The sequence below is a fragment of the Ambystoma mexicanum genome, chromosome 6q (genome assembly GCF_040938575.1).
Source record: "Ambystoma mexicanum isolate Mex_15411 chromosome 6q, UKY_AmexF1_1, whole genome shotgun sequence".
Taxonomy (NCBI): domain Eukaryota; kingdom Metazoa; phylum Chordata; class Amphibia; order Caudata; family Ambystomatidae; genus Ambystoma; species Ambystoma mexicanum.
The window spans coordinates 777,707,960-777,730,971 of record NC_090937.1 but is presented as its reverse complement, the minus strand read 5'-3'; the positions used below and the strand labels follow the sequence as shown (position 1 = coordinate 777,730,971).

Here is a 23,012-nt window from a genome sequence, read left to right as displayed (position 1 = left end):
ATCACTTTTGTCAAAGTGTCGGGTCTCAAACCTTCTTTCATTCACTTTCTTTGTTAAAAGTTCCAGTGAACCCAAACACCTTACTCGGGGTCACCCGACTCATGTACCTGACACTTATCGGTACTTGGTGGACCTGCTGATGCACCCCGGTGATCCCGCTTCCCACTGGCTTTCTCTGGCGTTCTTCGACCTCTTGTGGCAAACACACAGAAGCGCCTGGCGTCCTGCCTCCACTTCATGGGCTTCCCGGTTACGTCTGGCGGCTTCAAAGTCCTTCACACCTGCTGCCTCACTCCTGAGCTCTTCTCTGTGTTCGGGCAGCGTAGGCACTGCTTCTCGGTTCTCACGGATTCCAGGAAGGATCTTCTTCTCCTCCTGCTGCGATCCGAGCACAGCGAAGTTCCTGCAGTCCTTCTTCTCTCACCGTCTCCCTGCTCACCTCTGGGCTTATCAATCAAGTTCTGAAGATCGACGCTTGCAGGGCAGAAAGAAAAGGGGAACGTAAACCTCTACTGCAAGCCATCCCTTCTTTTTTTTTTTGTAACTTTCATTATTGGTTTTACAACAATGAAATGATGAGACATTATCAGACCGTGCACCGGTCAACGAGACCCCTTATCCCCCTCCCTCGGGACGATCCCCGCTTGATATTTAGTTCAGTTTCTTATCAGTTCTAGAGCTTTCGTTGTTCGGCACTCGTGGCTGCTATTGAGGTATCCGGTTGCTCGTGACAGTTCTGTGTTGGTGGTGGAGACAGTGAAATCGAGTCGTTGTCTGCATTTAACAGGTATGCTATGTAGAGACCCTAGATATCTGGGGGGCGTGCATGGAGGGGCAGAGTACGTAAGTAGTTCATTTCGATATCTTGACAGTAGGTGACATCATGGAGCCATTGCTTTAGTTTTGGTGGCGGTCCTCTGCCCCAGTTGCAAGCTATTCGTCTGCGTGCCAGGACCAAAAGTAAGTTCGCTAGTTTTCTGGTATGTTCTGGTAGTTGGTTGGTTAGGCCCAGCATGGTCAGTGTTGAGTCGGGTTCTAGTTGTACTCCGATTATAGCTGAGATTTTCTCTAAGACTGCTGTCCAGAACGCTCCAATTTCGGGGCACGAACATGCCAGGTGGACAAAGACAGCTTCCGGGTGTCCGCAGCGAGAGCAGGAGGTGGATATTGTCATCCTCTGGGCGTGTAGTTTTACTGGAGTGTGGTAGACCTGATGGACAAAGTTGAAGTGGATTTGTTTATACCTTGTGTTTATTGCCACTTTCTTTGTGAGTCGAAGTATGTATGACCAGTCTTCGTCGAGTATCGTAATGTTCAGAGCTCTTTCCCACCTTGTTGGAGCTTTTGAGCAGCGAGTGAGTTTTTCCGTTAGCAGGGCTTTGTAGATATTTGACACCAGGCGGCCATCGCCTTGGGCTTGTATCACTCCGTGGAGCAGTGGCCAAGTCGGTGGTTGGAGTGGGAATGTAGCAAAGTTGGTCTGCATGGCATGTCGAGTTCGGTAGTACATGAAGACGTCAAGGGCGTTGTTTCCACCTTTGTCACGGGCTTCTTGAATCGACAGGAACGAGCCGTTCGGAAACAGATCGCCCAATGAGTGGATTTGCAGTTTTTTGGTCCAAAGCTGGAACACTTTTTCAGATGTTATAGGTATCCCAGGAATGCTTCTCACTGGGAGGAGGGGAGAATATCTGGTTTGGATTCCATTTCTTTTAGCGATTTTCTTCCAAATCGTGTGCGTCGTGACCATTGTGTTCATTGGTGTTGAAGGTGTCGGTGGTTCGTTAAGTATGACTGCGCGGAGTAGATAGGGTGTTGTAAGAGCTCTTTCGATTTGCACATGTGGCCGGATGAAGTGTGTTGCATACCAATGGCTCAGGAACTGGGCTTGCGCTGCCCAGTAGTAGCCTTCTATATCGGGTAAAGCCAGTCCGCCTTGCGTTATGGGCAGGATCATAATGCTGTGTGCTATTCGGGCAACCTTGCCTGCCCAGACGAGGTCAAGAAGGATGGACTTAATTTGTCGTAAGAATTTCTGTGTGAGTAGTAGAGGGATGTTTGTAAAGAGGTAGAGTAGTTTGGGGAGGATTACCATTTTCGCTAGTGACACTCTGCCCCAAAGTGTGAGGGGAAGCGTTTTCCATCTGTTCACTTTAGTTTGGATAGTGTCGAGTGTCGTCTCATAGTTGTCTTGCATGATGTCAGTGCTGGTTCTGGACATGAGGATCCCCAGGTACCGGACCTTCGAGTGTTGCCAGTGGAAGCCAAAGTCGTCCTGGAATTCTTTGGTTGATTCTGTGAGAGGGAAAATTATCGATTTTGCATTATTAATTTTTAGTCCTGAGAAGTTGCCGAATTTGAGGACTGCTCGCATCACCGGATTCAGGTTGTCGTATGGGTCGCGAAGGAAGAGTGCTATGTCGTCGGCATAAAGTGAAACCACCAATTTGTGCGGGCCGAAGGCGAGACCTCTGTGCAGATGATAAAGCCTTAGGTCAGACGCTAGGGGTTCCATGACCAGGGCGAAGAGCAATGCTGACAGCGGGCAGCCCTGTCTGGTCCCTCTGCGTAAAAGGATTTCGGAGGAGCTTTTGTTTCCAAGTTTAATTTTAGATGTTGGGTATTTGTAGAGGAGGCCTATCATTTGGATGAATCGTTTGCAGAGGCCCATTTGTTCTAATATTGCAAATAGAAAGGACCATTCCACAGAGTCAAACGCTTTCTCGGCGTCGAGAAGCACTGCTACCGCTTGGTTTTCTGGGTTGAGGGCCTCCATTGCTCCAAACATTCTTCTGAGGCCGAATGATGTGTTTCTACCTGGAACGAATCCTGCTTGGTCCGCCAGAACCATTGCGGGCATGGGTGGCATCAACCTTCTAGTCAGGATTTTTGCAAAGATTTTGTTATCCAAATTTATTAGCGATATGGGCCTGTAGGAGGGGCAATCTTGCTTGGGTCTACCTGTTTTGTGTAGGAGAATGATATTCACTGTGTAAAGGGTTGGTGGTAGTTGGTCTTTGGCTACGGCTTCTTCATAGACCTGGAGTAGGAGCGGGGCTAGGATGTCTGCGAAAAATGTGTAAAATTCACCTGTTAGGCCGTCCGGTCCTGGGGCTTTGGTGCTCGGTAATTCTTTGATGACTTCTTGGATCTCTGCTGTAGTGATGGGTGCGTTCAACGGCTCACGTAGCTCGGCACTCGTCCAATATAGTTCAGTTGTATTTAGGTATTCTGTTATTTCGGTGGGCTCCCTGGAATAATTGGAGTCGTACAGATTTTGGTAAAATTTGCGGAATGTTTCCAATATGCCGTCTTCAGAGTACACGAGGGTTCCTGACATGTCCAGCACTGCCTCGTCTGTCGTGGGTTTTCGTTCTGCGGTGATTAGTCTTGCAAGTAGTGCACCGGGTCGTTGCCCTTCGCCATACTGTCGGATTTTGTGGTGGCTTGCTAGGAATTTGGCTTCTCTGTCTGCTAGTGATCTGAAGGTTTCCAATTCTGCCTTGAGTGCAGCTAGCGAGCTGGGAGTATTTATGACTGTTGCTGCTTGTTCAAGTGTTTTGAGGTGATTTTCGCATGTGTTTAGTTCTTCCCTTAACCTCTTTAGGATTCCATTTTCTTTTGCTAGGCACACTCCTCTGATAAAACATTTCAGTGTCTCCCAGAGTGTTCCCGGCGAAGCCATCGTGCCTTGGTTTGTCTCAAGGAATGTGTTCAGTTCAGAACGCAATTCATCGGCAAAGAGTTGATCTTGGAGGGCTCTGGGCTTGAATCTCCATTAGGGCCTGGTGAAGTCGCTCCGAGATGTTGTGCACACTAAGGTGACCGCTGAATGGTCTGAGATGGACCTGGGTAGTATTTGGCATTCGCCCCATTGGAGTCTACTATGAGCCGAGACGAAGATGTAATCGAGTCTCGAGCTGGATTTGTGTACCCATGAGTAGAAAGTGAAATCCTGGGAGTCACAGTGTTTGCTTCTCCATATGTCGATGAGATTGTGTGCTTTGCATATTTCGGTTATTTGCAATCTCGCCTTGGAGCGAGGGGCGGTTGTCTTGTGTGTTTTGTCTGTGTGTGGATCGAGCGGGGTGTTTAGATCGCCACCCCATATTATTGTGGCTTCCCTGTTTGATGCAATGTGGGTCTGGACCTAGTCGAAATTGTTGGAGCCATCGATGTTGGGGCCATAGGAGTTAATCATGATTATTTCTTCCCCGACTATGGTTCCGTGGACGAGCAGTGTTCTCCCTTCGGCGTCGCTCTGGGTCCGAAATAGCCTGAAGTTTGGTGTTTTGTTGATAAGTATGGCGACTCCTCTTGCGTATGAAGAAAACGAGGCGAAGTATCTGTGGCATCCCCATGTTTTTGCCCAGTGGTTTTCTGAGTTAGGTCGCAAATGCGTCTCTTGGATGAGGGCCACATTGACGTTGTGACGTCGGAGATAGTGTAGCAACTTCCTGGTTTTGGAAGGCTGGTTGCCCCCTTTAATGTTCCATGTAGCTAGTTTGAATTTGCTTAGAGTTGCTGCGTTGTTTCTGCTGCTCTATTACTGTTTGGTGATTTTGGGTGCTTAAAGCGGTTTTTCTTGAGTGCCTGTCGATTCAAAAAGGATTTTCATATATTTGAGGTGGAGACGTTGGTCCCGGTCGGGTTCGGGTGGGGCTGGTTTTAGCCCTAGTCGGTGCACGTCTTAAACTGCTGACTTGTTTCTTCTGGGAACTCTTTCCCCAACTTGAGTCCCATCTCCCCTTTTCCCCTCCCTGTCGGGCAACCCCCAACCTGCCCGAAGATGACCCCTCCCTAGATAACTTTGTGAACAGTGCTGTGCACGGGGCGCTGGTGCCCTCCAAGAAACACCCATCACGAGGTGTGTGTAACTGACTTTTACTCATTTTCCGATCCTCCAAGTCGAACTGGATGTGGAGCACTTTTCAGGGCGGATCGCTGCCGTTCCTCTCTCTCCTTTGTGGTCTAGGCATTTCGCGTAATGGGCAACATCCAATATTGTCGAGAAAGATGTTGGCTTCTTCTGGTGACGTGAAGAATTGTGTTTTTTCAGCATGGAGGATGCGTAATTTGGCTGGGAAAAGCATTGAATATTGGATTTGTTCCTCTCGGAGGCGACGTTTAACTCCAGTGAAGGCTTTGCGGGACGCTTGCACCGCCGGTGAGAAATCAGGGAAGATTTGGATTTTGTCGCCATCAAATTGAATCTCGCCTTTGTCTCTGGCCAGCCTGAGTATTAGATCGCGGTCTCTGAAATTCAGCAGTTTGGCGATAATAGGGCGAGGTGCCGTTCCTGATATTGGGAGGTTGGTCGGGATCCTGTGAGCCCTTTCAACCACAAATAGTGGCAAGAAGGTGGTTGCTCCGAAGATTTCTTTGCATAGTTGTTCCACGAAGTCTTCCATTTTTGCAGGATTTTGTTGCTCTCTGATCCCCACCAGCCTAATGTTGTTTCGGCGGCTGCGCCCTTCTAAGTCTTCGTTTTTGGCGACAATTTCTTTTACATGGCGCTCTAGAGATGACACTTTGGAGGACAGGGATGTGGCGTTATCCTCAAGATCGGAGACCCTCTGTTCAACGGTGCCAAGCCTCTCGCAGTGTTTATCAAGGCGGTGTTGTATTTGGTTGACTTTGGATGAGAGGGTGTCAATTTTGGCATCAAGGTTGCCTATGCCTGTTTGGAGTTCGAGCAGTATTTCACGTATGTCGAGAGATTGGGGAGGTGTCGATCCGGCTTCCTGTTCCATGCTTGGCGATGGTGCTATCTCTTGAATCGTCTGCTTGCGAGTTTTGGCTATGGCCCCGGTTTCAAACATTAATTTTTGCTGCGATTTGTCTGTTTTGCCCATGCTGGTATGGATTCTTGACTTTGCTGGGCCGGCGGCGTGGCTCTCAACTCGGATGAGCGCGTGCAATTTGAATTTACGCCGCTGGATGTAGAGGGCCCACTCGACTGGCCCTGGGGGTGCTACCGGACTTGTGTGGTCCTGGCAGAAGATTGAGTGGGCGGCTTGAGTGATATTTACGTGGAGCTGTGGTTGTCGCGCCCCGCTGTCGAGTTTCAGAATAACAGCAGGAGCCTTCCACGTGGCCGCCGCTGCTGTGGAGTTATCACAGTGCGGTGCGGGCCCAAGCGGTGAATTTTTTCGCTGTGTTCGTTGTACGCTTGGCCGCGATCGGCGTACCGCCGGCAGGGCGTTTGGCGATGGTGGGGCCCGTGAGCTTTAATGTACTTCCTCGGCCGGGCATGAAGGGCCTGGATGGGGTAGCTGCGTGGGCCTCTCGCCTGTTCGTAGCACGGGGTGTCTGACAGCGGTCTTCGATGTTGGCGGATCGTTCGCTGGCAGTGGGGCTGGGGCCGTTGGGATTTTGCGGAGTCGGAGGCTTGTGGCTCGTCACTCCCAGGGGGTCGGGCAGCCATACGGGAATCTGCAGGCCGAGCTTGAGACCTGGGGCGGGGTGGACAAGGCCGGGCCAGCGTCTCTCCTACCTGGCGCCAGCGATGTGTCCAGGTTCATTCCCTCTCCGCTCCGGCTGGGTCTGGAGGGCCCCGCAAGTTGGAGGCGAGCCTGTCCGTCCGGAGGCCCGATGATGCAGGTAGGCCGGGCGGGATCTCAGCTGCCTCTGCTATTCTCGGACCGTGAATTTCAGGCCCGCTGCAGGCACCACCTCCAGGGGACCAGGGCACCACTCTCTTTGCTCGGCAGCCTGCTCTTTGGTTGTATCCGGAGGTGTTTGCTTGGGTGAGCATGTTGCTGGAGGATCGAACGCCCCGTTGCCGTAATGCAGCGCCACTGCAGCCTCACCCCTTGCCGCCGCTGCGTTGACCAGGATGTTGGCGGACGGCGTTGAAATTGGTATCTGTCAGGCTTTCGAGTCTTGGGACATTATATCGTGACCGATGGAGGGGGATTCGGGGGTGTATTGAATCTATTTTATCAGGATCTTTCTCTGGATCGGTGCGGAGCTCTCTAGTGAGCTGCCATCTTGGACGGCTCTCTAGCGCCCTCAAGCCATCCCTTCTTACAAAGCGACTGGCCCTCAACCCTCCACTCCTGAGCCTATGCAGATAGGGGCTATACGTGGTCCTTTGATTCATGCTCAACGAGAGCACAGCCCATCGCACAATGTGTGCATGTACTGTGGATCGGCTGAACACCAACTCAAAGACAGCCCCAAAAGACTAGTTAGGAAAGCAGGAAACGCGAAAACCCGGCAGTAGGAGGAGTCCCTACGCCGGGGTGTTCACTTTGGATTCCTATGGGACACTACCCTTTAGCCCAGTCAGTCTTCCGGTAGTCTTTACTCCTGTGTCCGATGTTTCCTTTCTGGCCATGGCTATTATCGATTCTGGCGCTACTGGGAATTATATGGACTACTATCGCCAACGGCATTCCAGTTACGACTAAGTCTCAACCTGAGGCAGTTCATGCAGTAGATGGCACCTCTCTAGTATCAGGCTTGGTCACCCAACAAACGTCTCTCATCCATATGCATACGGGGGAAGTACATGCTGAAAGTATATCCTTCGATCTCTGCAACGGCAGTCTGCAACGACAGCTGTATCCCCAATCTATCAGTGTCTCCTCGGGGACCTCATGTCAGGCTATGGTGGCCTCCATGGCGTTCATTGGTGTAGTAACGACTGACTTGGGACCTCACATCAAGACTGAGTATTTGGCCTTCCGGGATGTCTTTGATAAGGGAGGAGCGGAGACGTTATGACTGCCCTATAGACCTGGTGTACTCCCACACACTGCCCGAAGACAAGGTCCTAAAGTACTATATTGACCAGTCTCTGCCACTAGCTTCATTCGACCGTCCAAGTCACCTGCAGCCTCTCCCCTTTTCTTTATCCTGAAGAAGGAAGGTGACATTCGGCCTTGTATTGACTACCGGGCACTGAACGTGGTCACCGTGAAGAATCAATATCCACTACCTCTCATCTCCGTCCTGCTGGACCAACTGGATTCTTTAGCGATATTCACCAAATTGGATCTTAGGGGTGCATACAACCTAGTCTGCATGAAAAAAGTGGATGAATGGAAGACTGCCTTCAAAATCCGGTACGGGTTATTTGAATATCAGGTTCTGCCCTTTTGGCTTATGCAATGCCCCTGCTACTTTCCAGGCATTTCTCATATTCCATGACTTTCTCAACCAATTTTTGGTAGTCTACCTAGATGACATGCTGGTCTATTCCTCTTCGATGGAACAGCACATCGAACATGTCTGTTCGATACTTCAAAGATTGAGGGAAAATCATCTCTTCGTGAAGGTCGAAAAATGTGTTTTGAACACCACAGAAGTAGAGTTTTTGGGCTATGATCTGACCAATCACAGATCAGGATGAGCCGTTCGCTCATTAAAGATTGGGTATCCTCACATCCTGAGATTGTCTTAACCTCAATCTGGACGTCAGTCAGGGACTACCTTACATCCAGGGTCGCTTATTCATACCTCCTGGAGAAGCGTGTGTTCGGGCACATACCTGGTCCCACGACTCGATCATCGTGGTTTACCATGGTCGGCAGAAGACCCTGGAGTTGTTACACCGTTGGGCCTGTTATCAACTATCTCTCCACATGTTCAGTCTGCTCTTAAAGCAAGTCTTCTCGAAGCAGGCCCGTGGGCCTTTTGCATCCCCTGCCAGTGCCCCACAAGCCTTGCTATATGGTCTCTATGGATTTTATAGTTGACTTACCTCCCGTTCAGGGCTTTAACACCATTTGGGTTGTGGTGGACTACTTCACTAAAATGGCCATATTTGTTCCTTGTGTGGGGCTCCTGATGGGTCCGGATCTGGCCGGTCTCTTTCTGAAACATATTTTCTGTTTTTTGGTTTGCCCGCTATCATCGTTTCAGACCGAGGCACCCAGTTTACCCGCCAGTTCTGGAGGGCCCTGACTTTGTCTCTTCTCATCGACGATAGATACAGCTCTGCCTATCATCCACAGACAGACAGTCAAACCGAGAGGGTCAATGCCACCCTTGAACAATATATACGGTGCCTCTGTCTTCAGTTTCAGGACTCTTGGTTATCAATGGTATCGCCCGCTGAGTTTGCTTTCAACAATTCGGTTCACATGGCATCAGGTGTCTCTCCGTTCTACGCTCTATATGGGCAACACCCATGGTCTTTGCCCTTGGACTAAGCTCTGCCTATTGACTATGCGGATGACCCTCAACTAATTTTCAGGCTCCCCTCTTCCACCTCTTCCGCTTCTCTCATCTCTGACTGTCTGTCTGCTATCGAGGAGTGGTGTTCCGCCAATGATCTCTGCTTTAATGCCAGTAAGACCAAGATTCTCCTCATTGGCACATATGCCCCTGCTTTCCAGTCACTCTCTGGCCGGCCTCTCTTGGCCCTCTTCCTCCTCCCACCTGTAAGGCTAAAAACCTCTGGGTCATCTTCAACTCCACACTTTCTTTCTCTCCTCACAACTCTGATGTCTCTAAGAAATCAAACTACCAGCGCACCTCCTTAGAGGTATTCTTCCTTTCCTCTCATTCCCCCAGAAGCTCACTGTCTCTAGAGCTCTGGTTCTCTCCAGGCTGGACTACTGAAACAGCCTCTTTCTAAATCTGCCCTCCTCTACTCTGCGCCCTCTGCAACTCATCCAAAACAGGACTGCAAGACTTGTCCTTGGTCTGAAGCCCAGGGATTGTATCTCCCCAGCACAGAAATCTCTTAATTGGCTCCCAGTGGCAGCAAGGATCAAGTTCAAGACCCTTTGCATTGTCTACAAGGCTTTCTGGGACCTGGGGGTCACTACCTCCAACCCTCTCTTCGTAAACATCTCCCTTCTCGAGCTATCTGCTCATCCACCTCCAACTCTCTGAGGGTCAGGCGCTTTTCCAAGCAGAGAGTTGGGGGCAGATCTCTTTCTTCGGCTGGGTCCTCCCTCTGGAACAGTTTCCCAGCCTCTCTGAAACTTGAGCAGAACCACCTCCGGTTCCGGAAACAACTCAAGACCTTCCTCTCTGCTTCTGCTTTCTCTCTTCCTTGCTGATGACCCGTTTGGTCCACCCATGGATCATCTGGCCACCCTCTGAACTTGGGCCCAGGTCCCTGCATGTACAGTTGCACCTCGCACTGCTTGGTGGATCCCCAGCTCTTGTGGTCTGTATCGGTAACCCTACAGTCCCTTCTCTCTGCACTTATGAGCTACCCATTGGCTGCACTTTCTTTACCTGTACTGAGCAAACCGCTGGCTGCACTTTTTGATTACCTGCACTTCTCCAACCCCCCCCCTTTTGGCACTTCTCCCCTTCCACTTCCCTGCACTTGCGCGATCTGACTGACACAAGAACTAGCAAGATCGTTGTTCTGTCCTTCCTCTGTATCCCCCTCCTTGTCTTGTCGCACCTAGAAACACTTGAGTACAGGCGTGCTATAAATCCCATATCCTATCATCCTCTGTGCTTTGAATGGGTATTGGTGCTTTTCATTCATAAAACAGTTGGCTAGGGCTACCCCATGCTGACATATTTACAGATGCTTATAGGTGCACAGTGGAGTAGCCACATGTCTTCTTCGCTGATACATCATACCACAGAGTATCTTTGGAGATTGTCTGCACATTCACTCAGTAGGGATGCATTCTTCATCTTGAGCTGTCAGTTTTACTGGTTGATCCTATCCTACCAGATGTGGGTTTGCCAGGCTCTTTACTGCGTCAATTCCACATATATATTAACAAGTCTGTATGTCTATATTATGTGTGAATTGTTCAATAGCACATGTGTGCTCATTTTAACAAGTGCTTCTAAAGGAATTGCTGCCCTATATAGCGGCTTAAAACAAAACAAAAAGGTGATACTTTTGCAGCAACAAGTGGTACCATATGAATAAGAGAAGAAATACAAACAAAATATTCCTCTTTAAGCTGCTCTCCGGTGTCCCTCATTATTGCAAGCAGGAGCATATCTCATAAGACTTTTGCAAAACTTCAAATACCAAATCTTGTTACCAAGTATTCTTATTTATTTTTTATTTATTTTAATTTTTGTAACACGCCAAATGCCGGTAGGCCTCAGGGCGCACATAGAAAAAGGAGACAGGACAAACATAACATAGAACAGGCCACAGAAGAGAAAGGGATGCAGCTGCATTAGTTAAGGTTAAAAAGATGAGTCTTTATGGCCTTTTTAAAAAGAGGATAGTTCTGTATTTGGCGTATGGCCGCCGGAAGTAAGTTCCAGAGCGTGGGGCCCTGAGAGTCAAAGCGAGTGCCTCTGAACTTGGCAAGTCTGGATCTCGGTTGAACAAGTACTGTGGCAATGGTAGAGCAAAGGTTCTTACTGGTTGGTTTGGTCTTAATACGCTCGGATAGATATATGGGACTTCGTAGGGACACGCATTTGTGCGCTGTTGTCAACACCTTGTGTGTTATTCTTTGTTTTACAGGAAGCCAGTGAAGCTCCTTTCTGTAGATGGAGATGTGGGTGCGGCGCGATTGCTTGAAGATGGTGCGCACAGCATTGTTTTGAGTGACTTGGAGGGATTGTATATTTGCGGCGGAAGTGCCGGACAGCAGGCTCTTGCAGTAATCCAGTCTGGAATTTATCAACGCTGTGGACAAGAGAGCGCAGTTTTCGGTTGTTACAAAAGGACGAATATATTGTATTTGTTTATTGATGAGCCCACAACTTGAACGGATATTGAAGACATGAGGCTTCATGGAGAGTTCATCATCCAGAATATCGCCTAGTGTTTTCACTTTCTTTAGGACAGTTATGACATTGTCAGCTATCAGGAAATTGGCATAGTCTGTTGCTAACTTGCTCCGGTGTTCTTAGTGGACACTATCATAAGCTCTGTTTTTTTGTTGTTCAGAGCCAAAGAATTACAGGCCATCCAATTCTGGATGGCTTTGTAGATGTTGTTAATGGATTCGGCATCATTCTCGTAATGGCCGCTGTGCTGAATAACAACTTGAGTGTCATCTGCGTAGTTTGTATATTGGACACCCAGGCTATTTAGGAGATCCAGTAGTGGTCGAATATATACGTTTAAGAGCAACGGTGACAGGCAAGAGCCCTGCTGTACACCACAGGTTTGAGGGATGGGGATAGAGTAATTGTTGCCAACGCAGACTTGATTCGTATTTTCAAGGGGTAGACCAAGAGCTACTGCCCCTCTCCTGGTGATGGACAGATGACCATGTCATGTAGAGCTCTTGCCCCTCCCCCGGTCCAATATTGTAAATGTATCATTCACTGAGACACTGTATCACCCTTACTATAATCAGATGCATCAGATAGTGCAACATACCAAAAATGAAGAAAGCAAAGTGACGGCACTGCCAACGAGACACGACATGACATGATGCATTCATCATGAAGATACATAGACACTAAACTTGCATTTAGACGTGAAGAATTTTACCCACACCCAATAGACACTAGAAAACATATAAATAAACAAAGTATAGGCGGAATGCAACACTGGCTAGGCGCGAATGCGGCTCACGGGCATGGGTGTGTAGCAGTAGTGGGAAGCCATTTTGTCCAAAATGAAAAGCTACAGGCAGCCTCTTAATGCATAAAATCTCCTAAGACTTTCAGAATAGCACAACATGGTGAATTAATTTAATAATAGATCCACCTAGAGTTCAAGCAGTAAAATGAAGGCTTCAGCTAAGGTTGCTAAAGAAATTAGAGAGGGGTTGTTTAAAGGACACACACGAGGTGCAGATGTTGGCAGAGAAAATATTATAGAAAATAGAATTAAACGGTAGAATAATACGATATAAGCGGTGCCATGGCAGATGGGGAGGTCTAACTAAAACCCGGCAAAAGCATAGAATAGATAACAGAGTTAGGGCATCCAATCAGTGGAAAGGGAAACTATGAACTGGCCTTGGCACACAGCGCTGTCTTCATTTTATTTCGAGCAAGCAATATCTGGTTTGAACCGGTGTGCCTGCAAGCTAAAGTTTTGTCTGTCAGCAAGAAATTACGTCAGCGAGAGGAAGGGGGTTTCTGTGTGTGTGTGTGTGTCCAATGGCTGTCTGCCCATTTCGGGTAGAAAATGTATTTTAATCCACAACGGCCTGACCAATCAGAGTCCTGACACCTTATAGAATCTATACTTAGCCAAGTTATTCACCCAATCCTTTCCCACCTTAGGTTTCTGTGCTTTAACACGTTACTCATGATGTCACAGCCCTTCAAAATGCCTTGCTGAGTTTAGAACTGGGAGAGACATGGAGATGTTTGCCTGATGTTCATGCTGTCCATGTTTAATGTGTGTTTTGTTAAATAAAACAGTGTTATGTCACATTTTTCAAATGTTTGGTCTCCTCCATTTTATGGGGCATGGTATTTCCCCTGACCTGCCTCTGCTCATCCCATGGGGTATTATTTCCATATTACAACAGTATGCAACCACAGTATCGGCAAAACATTGTGGCGTACGATACAATCCAAACTGAGACTGCTTAACATATTTTTATGTGTAATTTCTAATTGTCAAAAAAACATTTCCCCACTTACAAACACCGTTTATTGCAACTGGTCTAAGAGTTTGAAAATCAATACAGAGGAACCAAGACCAAAAAAATAAAAAAATAAAAATAATGATGTGCTTACACCGTCTTCTCTTTTTGTCGCATGCAGTCCGTAGGTATCTTCAGCCCCTAAAACCTGAATGCTTACTCCACTGTAATCTTCAAACCCGAGCTGCTGAAACATGAGGCGAGTCCTACAACACATTATCAGAAAACATAAAACATTTGCAGATGAAAGGCAACCAACCCTATGTAACATTAGCTGGAGTAGAAGCAGCTGCCAAATGACTACATGAAAACCACTTGTAATTACTTGAATATAGGCTTGGGTATACAGATTTAATTCATTACATGGAATAGGAAAACAGGAAAACATCTTAACTGATTACAAATTTACAATGTATAAATTAATTATTCATCGTCAAGCTGCCTTTCTGCAGAAACACACTTCCAAAATGGATTCTTTCTTCAGCAGAACTTGGCTTAATATAAAGGCCTAGTCTTTTTCACATCAATATACTCTTTACAGTTGAATATGCTTAGCTGAAATTTCATGTCAACATTCTTTAAGTGTACTTTTGCATTTTTCCCTAATATGTGGCCACTTCGGAGGACGTGCATTGGCGGAGGATCCATGAGTTGAGCGAGGATCCTGGATGGTCAGAGCCGTAATAGCGGTGGATGGTGAGCTGCACATTATCTGGGTGCCTCCTGGAGATACTTGTCATACGGGGTGTTATGTCTTCATTAATCAATACTTTGTTAATAAATACGCGGGCACCATTGTATGTCCTTCTCTAACTTTATTCTTAATCTATCTGACCTTCCTACATGACAACAACATTCTACAAGTCCCTTTACCCATAACGTTCTATATTCCACTTAACCCAACATTGTCTACAGACCCCAGCAACAATAACAATAACAATAACAATACACAACACAGGGTGAACCAAGTAGGAGCACTGTGGCATGCTAGCTTCCCCTTACGCAGCTGCCAGCGTTAAGAATGGTGCGCTCATACAGGATTCATAAGTGGATTTATAAGTGGAGTCCTGTTGTTGGGGGAGCGAGTGAACTATAACAACTGTGTTACCCAAGAGATGGTGAACTATGAAGTTTGAAAATGAATTGCAAGAGCCCCCCTTTCACAATAACTGGTTCTTTGTGTCTCCAATGCTTCTAATGTAAATAGGCGGCCTCGGAAAGGATGTGCTGTTGTGTTCCCTACGTGTTGCCTTGTGAATCTCTGATGAATCAACCAAAAGCCCATCTTAACTCTTGGAAGTTGACATTTCATACAACCTGGGCCCAACACCTACATCTTGCAACACTCTCTGCTCCTCTCATTGTTATACAACTACTTACTTACTTTATTACTTGATTTCAGTGTTTAAACAAACTTTTTTTTTCACAATATACATTGGTAATGCAATTTGTATTGCTCTTTCTAAAAATACAGGGGTGGGGCCTCTTAGGGGGTCAGGGAGATGCTGGGGAAGGCACCTTTTTTGCGATCTTTCTAAAGTGTCTGGTTTTCTGATTGGGATGTGTCTGGCTGTGTGGAGAAGTGGGTGAGGGAGTGTTCCTGGTGATTATAATTTAACGTTTTCATTACTGAATACACCTTTTGTATGGGCGATCAGATTGTGGCGGTGGCAGTGATTTCTGAGTGCGCTACAAAATGTATAATGTACATGGCCTAATCAGCTGCATTAAGACTGTATTGATTTATGGTTGTGGGGATAACACTGATAAAGTGCACACAGTTTAAAGCCTCTCACACACCTCCCAAAAGAGATTGGTGATAGTCCTTACAGAACATAGGAAACTGTGGCTGAGTAGGCAACACTCTGAGGCACTGTCTCCCTTTCGTTTACCTTGAAAAATGGAAAGCAAGGACTTGCAAAACGTTTCTGCATTGAATAAGTGAGAAACAGGAAATGGCTAAACTTACAAGTACAATGCACATTGAAAGGGGGTACATTCGAGGTTGAAAGAATGATATTGTCCTTTCTTCTGCGAGAGCAGAGAAAAGGCTACTGTCCCGCCACAAATGATCGTCCCGTCCCGCAGCCGCAGAGAGCCAGAGTGATGTTTAACTGTAGGGGTTAACCTACAAGTGACCTGGACTAGACTAGCAAAGTTTGGCTTAGACTGTGACGAGGGTCGGTGAGTACTTGCATCACTTACCGGTGGACGCCTGGCACAGCCACTTGTTTTTGCGCACGAGAATCCCTGAAAAGATACTCAGTTTGGCTGGGCTAGGCTGCGCTCCCCAGCTATTACCGAACTTCGAAAGTCACTCTACCTGCAAGGGTAGACCCTCCTTGAATATTAGGGCTTTATTCTTCATCACCTCAAACCCCTTCCTGAACTGCTACAGCTCCTGGAAGAGGACTCGCTTTCGTTCTAATGCACGACTGCCTGATGTTAACACACTGCTGTACTTTTGAGCACAAGGCTCCCCACTTTGTAGCGCTGGATTGCATAAGCTAGGGATCGACTTAGAAGAACTGCCTAATGTGATCATTGTGTTTTTCTTTTCTTCTTCTGTTGCAGGTTGTGATTGTGTTCTCCGCCTTATCTGCATTAGGCTAAACGCATTTTGTATACATGTTACATAGTGAGAAGTGTGTGTGGTAACTGTTTTATTATTACGTGGTTTATTTGTATTTAGTTATAAAGGCCTAAAATAAATGTATTTTTGATATACACTTGTCTAAGAGTATTCTTTGGAGTTTTACTGTGTGTGTTCATTGTGGGCTTCTGATCACTCTCACCCCTCCTGACACTTAGGGGGTCATTACGAGGAAGGCAGTAAGGGGTTAATGGTGCCGGTAAAGGTGCCGGAGCCGTCTGTCAACCCCTTACCGCCTCATTACGAGTTCTGCTCGCGGGTCCTTAGCGGTTCCTGCGAGCAGACCATGGTGCTAACACCCTGTTAGCACACTCCCCATTCCCATTGAGCCCTATAGGGGCTAATGGGGCCCTACAGGGGCTCAATGGGAATGGGGATGGGTTCCTTGAATGAGGAATTACCGGGCCCTCCAAGGTCGGAATGGCCAGGTAATTCCTCATTCAAGGAACCCGGACCCGGTACCCGGTAAGGGGGTAGCCATGCCGCTAATAGCTGCATGTTTACCTCCTACCTTGAAATGGCCCCCTTAGTCTTGACCGCCTGCCAATCTACCGTTGATTGGTCTGGTTTGTCCAGAAGATTCCCCTGTTCCACTAAACTAGGGTGGCCTCCTAAACTTCTGTCCACCAGGTCAGATTTTAGAAATCCATTTTAACAAATTGGATTTTAACAAATTAACAAATTCTTAACACATTCTTTCTAGACTAGGGTGAAACATCCTTAGCGGTAGGGATAGGATAGGATAGGCCTTACTCTCTTCTGTTTAATAAAACACTGTATGGAAAATGACCACTTGTCCCTCTTCTGAGTCCGACTTGCCACCCCTCCTGAGACTTAGTCTTGACTGCCTCCCAAGCTACCTTAGATTTGTCTGGTTTGTCCAGAAGGTACACCTGTTCCACTAAACTAGGTGGCCTCCTAAACGTCTGCCCAAAAGGTCAGAGTTTAGAAATCTATGTTAACAAAAGAAGATGTTGTTTTAAGAATATTATGAACTGGCAGAGATTGAGTAGACCAAAAAGGTGCAGATGATAGGACTCCATAGTAATCCAGTTGTTGCAAAAACTATGGCAGATTATTGTTAGACACAATTGTCATGCAAGACATTAGATTAAATAGGGACACCGATCCCTGGGTGTTTGATTTTAAAGAAAATTGTTTCACAATAGTTTGTTCGAGAAAAAGATATGTATTCGATTGTGCACTTCCTAACTCCTGAACATGACTATTTGATGAAAAGAGAGAATAATTGATTTGAACATTTGTGAACAGAATAAAAAGATGAAGATAAGAGATGAGTAATGAGTTTTTGAAAAGTAAAAAAAAAAAGAGTACAAAAAATGTGCTAGAATTGTATGTTTTTGTGACCCTGAGATAACAAATATCTCAAAGATAAACTGATAATAAAATGTTCCTCTTGGGAGCAAATTTTTGAAGCGCAATTACTCTGGGTGTAAGAGGGCACTGTTTCTGGGTCCTTGTGTTTGATGATATTGATATTTTATTTGTATGGCGCTCATACACATGTGTTTCAGAGCGTGAACCTGATACCCCTTATGTTACAGGATTTAGAGGCTGATTTTGCCTTACTACAAGAAACATCACTTTTTAAGGGATGTGGGTTGTCTCGGCAGCATTATATGAAGGCAGGTACTTTGGCACGACTGTGGTGAAAATACAAGCCAAGATTTTGATCCATGAAAGAGTCTCATTCCAGTTGATAGATAAATACCCCATCTTGGAGGGACAGCTTATGTTAAAAGGGAAAACTGGTGTACAAGTTCTTACAGTGGTATCCCTCTACGCCCTTAATGACAAAGATGCTGTGTTCTGTGTTTTTCCAGTTAGATTAGAATTTGCTGATGGATGGAGAAATTATTATTGGAGGAGCTAGCACTGCACTTAATGTAAAGCTGGTTAATTCCGGTCAATACTTCCAGAGTATGGTAGAATCTCAAAAGCCCTACAGTGAAAATGGGCAGATTTCAGTCTTTCAAACGACTGGCGAACAAAAAATAAGTTGGAGTGAGACTCCATATATTTTTCACAACGTATTCTTGGATAGATTTAATCCTGGCCTCTATGGGGTTCATGAAGGGATTGATCAAATCTGAGATTGGCCAGTGCTAATGAACCATACCCTAATGATGGCAGAATTTACTCTGGACAATCCACAATCTGCACAATGCAGAGAAACCACAAAGATGTGGGTGGGTGTCAGAAGCTAGCCACCACTTCATAGGTGCGAAGAAATCCCTTACCAGACCATTATTGGTTGAGTCTATATTAATATTACCAGAGACAGAATTCAGGGTAGATTAGGGTTTAGACAGAGGTCTTTTTTATATTTGTAAGTCATGCTGACGAGCACCTTTTATTATTGTCTTTCTAGAATAGGGTGAAATGTCCCTAGAGGTAGCGATTGGATAGGCCTTACTCTCTTCTGTTAATAAAACACTGTATGGAAAATGACCTCTTGCCCCTCTCCTGAGTCTGATTTACCACAGTACTACACCTAGATCTGTGTCCACTCATTCTTAATTACCCCTCAATTAGCAAGCTAATTATGCCAGATGTGGCCTCCTGAATTAAACAACTATTGGAGATGTGGTCCCCACTTCAATTCTCGCATTAGAGATTGAACACAATAATGTAAATGCATCCCTCCGGAGCTGAGAGCAGTGGAAATCAGATCACATGACTGAGGCCCTGGAGAAGAAAGCAGCTGTGAACTTAAAGTGACTTTGCTGATGACATAGTTTAGTAGCTATGTATGGCCATCCACTCCATGAGTGTCTTCAGTTAGTGGGGTTGAAGTAAAGGGCAATCTCCCAGCCTTCCTCCCTCAGCCTCTTGCTTATGAGCCTTTGCTATGTCCTGCTACTTGTCTGTAAATGTCCATTACTGCTTCTTCTCAGCCTTGCCTTCACTATGCAATTCTCATGCTATCTCTTCCTTTCCCTTCTACTTCATTCTGCACTCTCCTCCAATCAGAACATTCTCAACTCTCTTAACATCCTTGTCATCTCTTATCCTTGACGCCATCCTTCTTCCCGCTCCACTACTCTTTCATTCACAACAACTACTGCAACCCTGGCTTTCAATACACTTCTCACATATACCTGCATTGCCCATTTCTCAGACTCAACTTCGCTTTGCTTCTACATCTCACTCTCTTTCTATTGCTCTTTGGAATGCACAGTCTGTCAATAATAAAACCTCCTTTAACTCAGACTTCTTCCTTTCTCATTCTCCTTCTCTTAACTTCATTACCCTTAAGAAACCTGCATCTCTCCCTCCAACCCTTGATGCCCTTCGGGATCCTGCCTACACCTTCACCACTCTCCCTGCCCTCAGTGGCAGGGGTGGTGGTGTAGGACTGTTTTCATCATCCAAACTTCCTATCTCTACAACTCCCCTATATCCCACTAATTCTCCTTCATTAGAAAAGACTATCTCTACAATCACTGCCCCCTACGGCATGCATATTACCTCACTTTACTGAATACTTGGCCCGGTAGGTCAATACTCTGACAACTTTTCCCAACTAATTGACTCTCTCCCTCCCGATCAACACCTCATTGCAATTGATGACTTTCACCTCACCTATCTCTCCTGCTCTATAGACTGACGTTACCTCCCCTCTCTTTAACCAATCACTCTCTTCTGTTCACTGTGGCGAACCAGAAGAAGGAGTCGGACTAGAGATTAACATTTCAAGGGTGTTTATTTGAAATAAAGAGAAAATACCTACCTGTCCCTATTGCAAACAGGGATCTTCCCCGCCTATCAAAAGCTGAACTAAGGGTGCTCATCAATTGTCCGAATCAAAATAGACCTCAGACCAAAACCTAACCTCTATCTGGCCCAACCACTTTTAGAAAAACATAACATAAAAGTTAGCCACAGCAGTAGACTTTCCCCTCATGCTTCTTCTGGCGAAGGCTACTTGAGTTGCTCCCAAGTATGGTTCATTAGTCTAATGTGGGTTTTCCATAGTTTATCGACGTAAGGTGTTCAGTCCTCTCTTCAGGTTCCTTAGAACAGGTTTTAAGGCTTTACACAAATCTAATGGCTCCAATTCCTTAAAAGGAGAAATTATTGTCTTAGTGTGGATCCACCAACTTGCACATTGTCCTTCAAATAGTGCTCAATTTAGGATTGAGTAATTGAACCCTCCAGGTTCCCTGTTTTCCATTTGTTGAAACGTTTTACATATTTTTATAGGGCTTCCCAAACCCTTCTGGCCCTCTGATTATCTCAACTTAGCACTGTCTCTCTTGGGAATTTGCCAGTGTCCAGCAATCAGGTTTCTTGGGCTCACCTAACCCCTTTGGCTTCTCCAGTTTAAATTAGGATTGAATAATTGAACCCTCCAGGTTTCCTGGTTTCCAAATGTACATATTTGTCAAGCACTCACCAAAACCTTCTGGCTCTCTGATTAACTTAACTCAGCAGGGTCTCTCTTGGGCATTTGCCCGTGTCCAGAAATCGGGTTTCTCGAGCACCTGTAACCTTTTTGGCTTTGCCAGCTTCTTGTCTCACTCTTTTTAGGTAAGCCTCTTTTTTTCGGATTTGCTTACCTCAGCGACGTAACCGGCTTTACCTTCTCGGGAGCACTCACTTCACTTTGCCTGCCGAGCTCAGCAGTCACTACACTTCTTGCGCAAAGCCTGGGGATTCGGTTTCCCTGTTGCAGCCTGGTCTCATCACTTAACGGGCCCCAGGCGCACTACAGCACTGTGTGGTGCTACCAGGCGAGACTGTTTGTTTCTCGTCCCAGTCTCTGTCTCCTGTTCAGCATTGTCACCCTTCACAACACTAGCCTTTCAGCATCTTTCTCTAGTTCTGCTCTCTCTCCACACTACCGCTGGCTACGTGGTGTGGCGCGGTCCCGCCACTCCAGGACGTTCTCACATCCGAGGCTCACCTCTCTGAAGAATTCCTCTCGCTCCATTCCAGCTTCCTCGTCACTTTATTCTCGCTGCTGCATTCCCTCAGGGCAAGTTGATCTCCATCAGTTGTTGACTTCACAAGAATCCCAGCATTTCGTTCAGCCAAATATCTGGGAGTAATGTTAGTATGTTGATTATGCCAATCCACAGCAATAATATCAGTCTTTTCTATTCCTATTATGGCAGACATATTGTTCTTTGTAGGTAGTTGCTGGTAGGAATGGGAGCCCTGTCCCCTAGAGGGGAGTCACTCCCAGTGATGTCCCACTTTCGCATACCCCTAGGGAGGGCGTTGCTTAGAGGGCTCACTCTTGGGAAGAAAGGACAAATTGCCCACATTTGTCACACCACCGTCTGTCCACCCATTCAAATAGGAGCTCCCTCAACCTTATTCTCATCCCCACTCCACTCTCCACCTCTAATATCTCCACCGCTCCATCTCCCTCTAATCACTATTGTCTGTGCCTCATGCTCCACTCCTGCTTCAGCCTCACTCTCTACATCTAATGCTACTGTTACTAAACGCATGTTTCCCTTCTCGAAACTCCCTGACTATCTGACCTACACCACTCTTGCTCCTCCTATGCTGAACTCACTTTTCTATCCACTGAAGAAGCCTTCACTAACTTTAACACTGATCTCTATGCTCCCTTCACCTCAGGCTACTCTCTTTCCACATTTACTCCTAAATCCTCCCCTCCACTGCCCCGGATTACACCTCTCATCTGCACCCTGTAAACATCAATGTGAATAAAGCTTTACAGTTGGCAAAGTCAAGATACTCCTATGATCTCCATCTATACCTCACTGCTCTTCAAAACTACTCCCCTGCTCTTGACTCTGCCAAACGTGACTTCTATTTCTCTCTCATTTAATCTCAGTCTTCCCAAACCATGCACCTCCAAAAATCCCTCAACTCAATTCTCTCACCTTCTAACCCCTCCTCCATCTCTACCACTCTTTCTGCTCTCTACTTTGCTTCTAAAATGTCAAAGATTCATAGTACCACCACTAATTACCTTCTATCTCCTCCTCCTATTCACTTTTCTCAACCACTCCTACCCACCTCTCCTGCTACTATTTCTTCCTTTGGTTCCACCAACCCGGATGAGATTCTTGCCTTGCTCAGCATGTCTAACTCTTCCTGTGCCCACATTGACCCCTTACCCACACATTGTGAAGAACAAAGCTCCCAGTGTTTCTCCATATCTTACTTCCCTCTTCAACTCCTCTCTTGATGGGGCTACTTGTCGCTCAACCTATAAATCAGTTACTGTCATCACTATCCTTAAGAATCTTGGTCTCTATCCTAACTCTCCTGCCAATATTCGTACTCTCTCCTTTACCATACTATTCCAAGAATCCAGCATTTCGTTCAGCCAAATATCTGGGAGTAATGTTAGTATGTTGAGTATGCCAATCCACAGCAATAATATCAGTCTTTTCTATTCCTATTATGGCAGACATATTGTTCTTTGTAGGTAGTTGCTGGTAGGAATGGGTGCCCTGTCCCCTAGAGGGGAGTCACTCCCAGTGATGTCCCACTTTCGCATACCCCTAGGGAGGGCGTTGCTTAGAGGGCTCACTCTTGGGAAGAAAGGACAAATTGCCCACATTTGTCACACCACCGTTTGTCCACCCATTCAAATAGGAGCTCCCTCAACCTTATTCTCATCCCCACTCCACTCTCCACCTCTAATATCTCCACCGCTCCATCTCCCTCTAATCACTATTGTCTGTGCCTCATGCTCCACTCCTGCTTCAGCCTCACTCTCTACATCTAATGCTACTGTTACTAAACGCATGTTTCCCTTCTCGAAACTCCCTGACTATCTGACCTACACCACTCTTGCTCCTCCTATGCTGAACTCACTTTTCTATCCACTGAAGAAGCCT

The 23,012-nt window shown here is 46.4% G+C and overlaps 1 protein-coding gene across 1 annotated transcript in view; it reads right to left on the bottom strand.

Annotated features, from left to right (window-relative positions):
* LOC138516300 (uncharacterized) overlaps positions 1 to 23,012 on the bottom strand; it is a 1,253,275-nt gene that overhangs the window by 658,947 nt on the left and 571,316 nt on the right. The window contains exon 12 of the mRNA XM_069631312.1: positions 13,603 to 13,714. Coding sequence (XP_069487413.1) covers positions 13,603 to 13,714 — 112 coding nt within the window. The remainder of the gene's footprint in view (positions 1 to 13,602; positions 13,715 to 23,012) is intronic.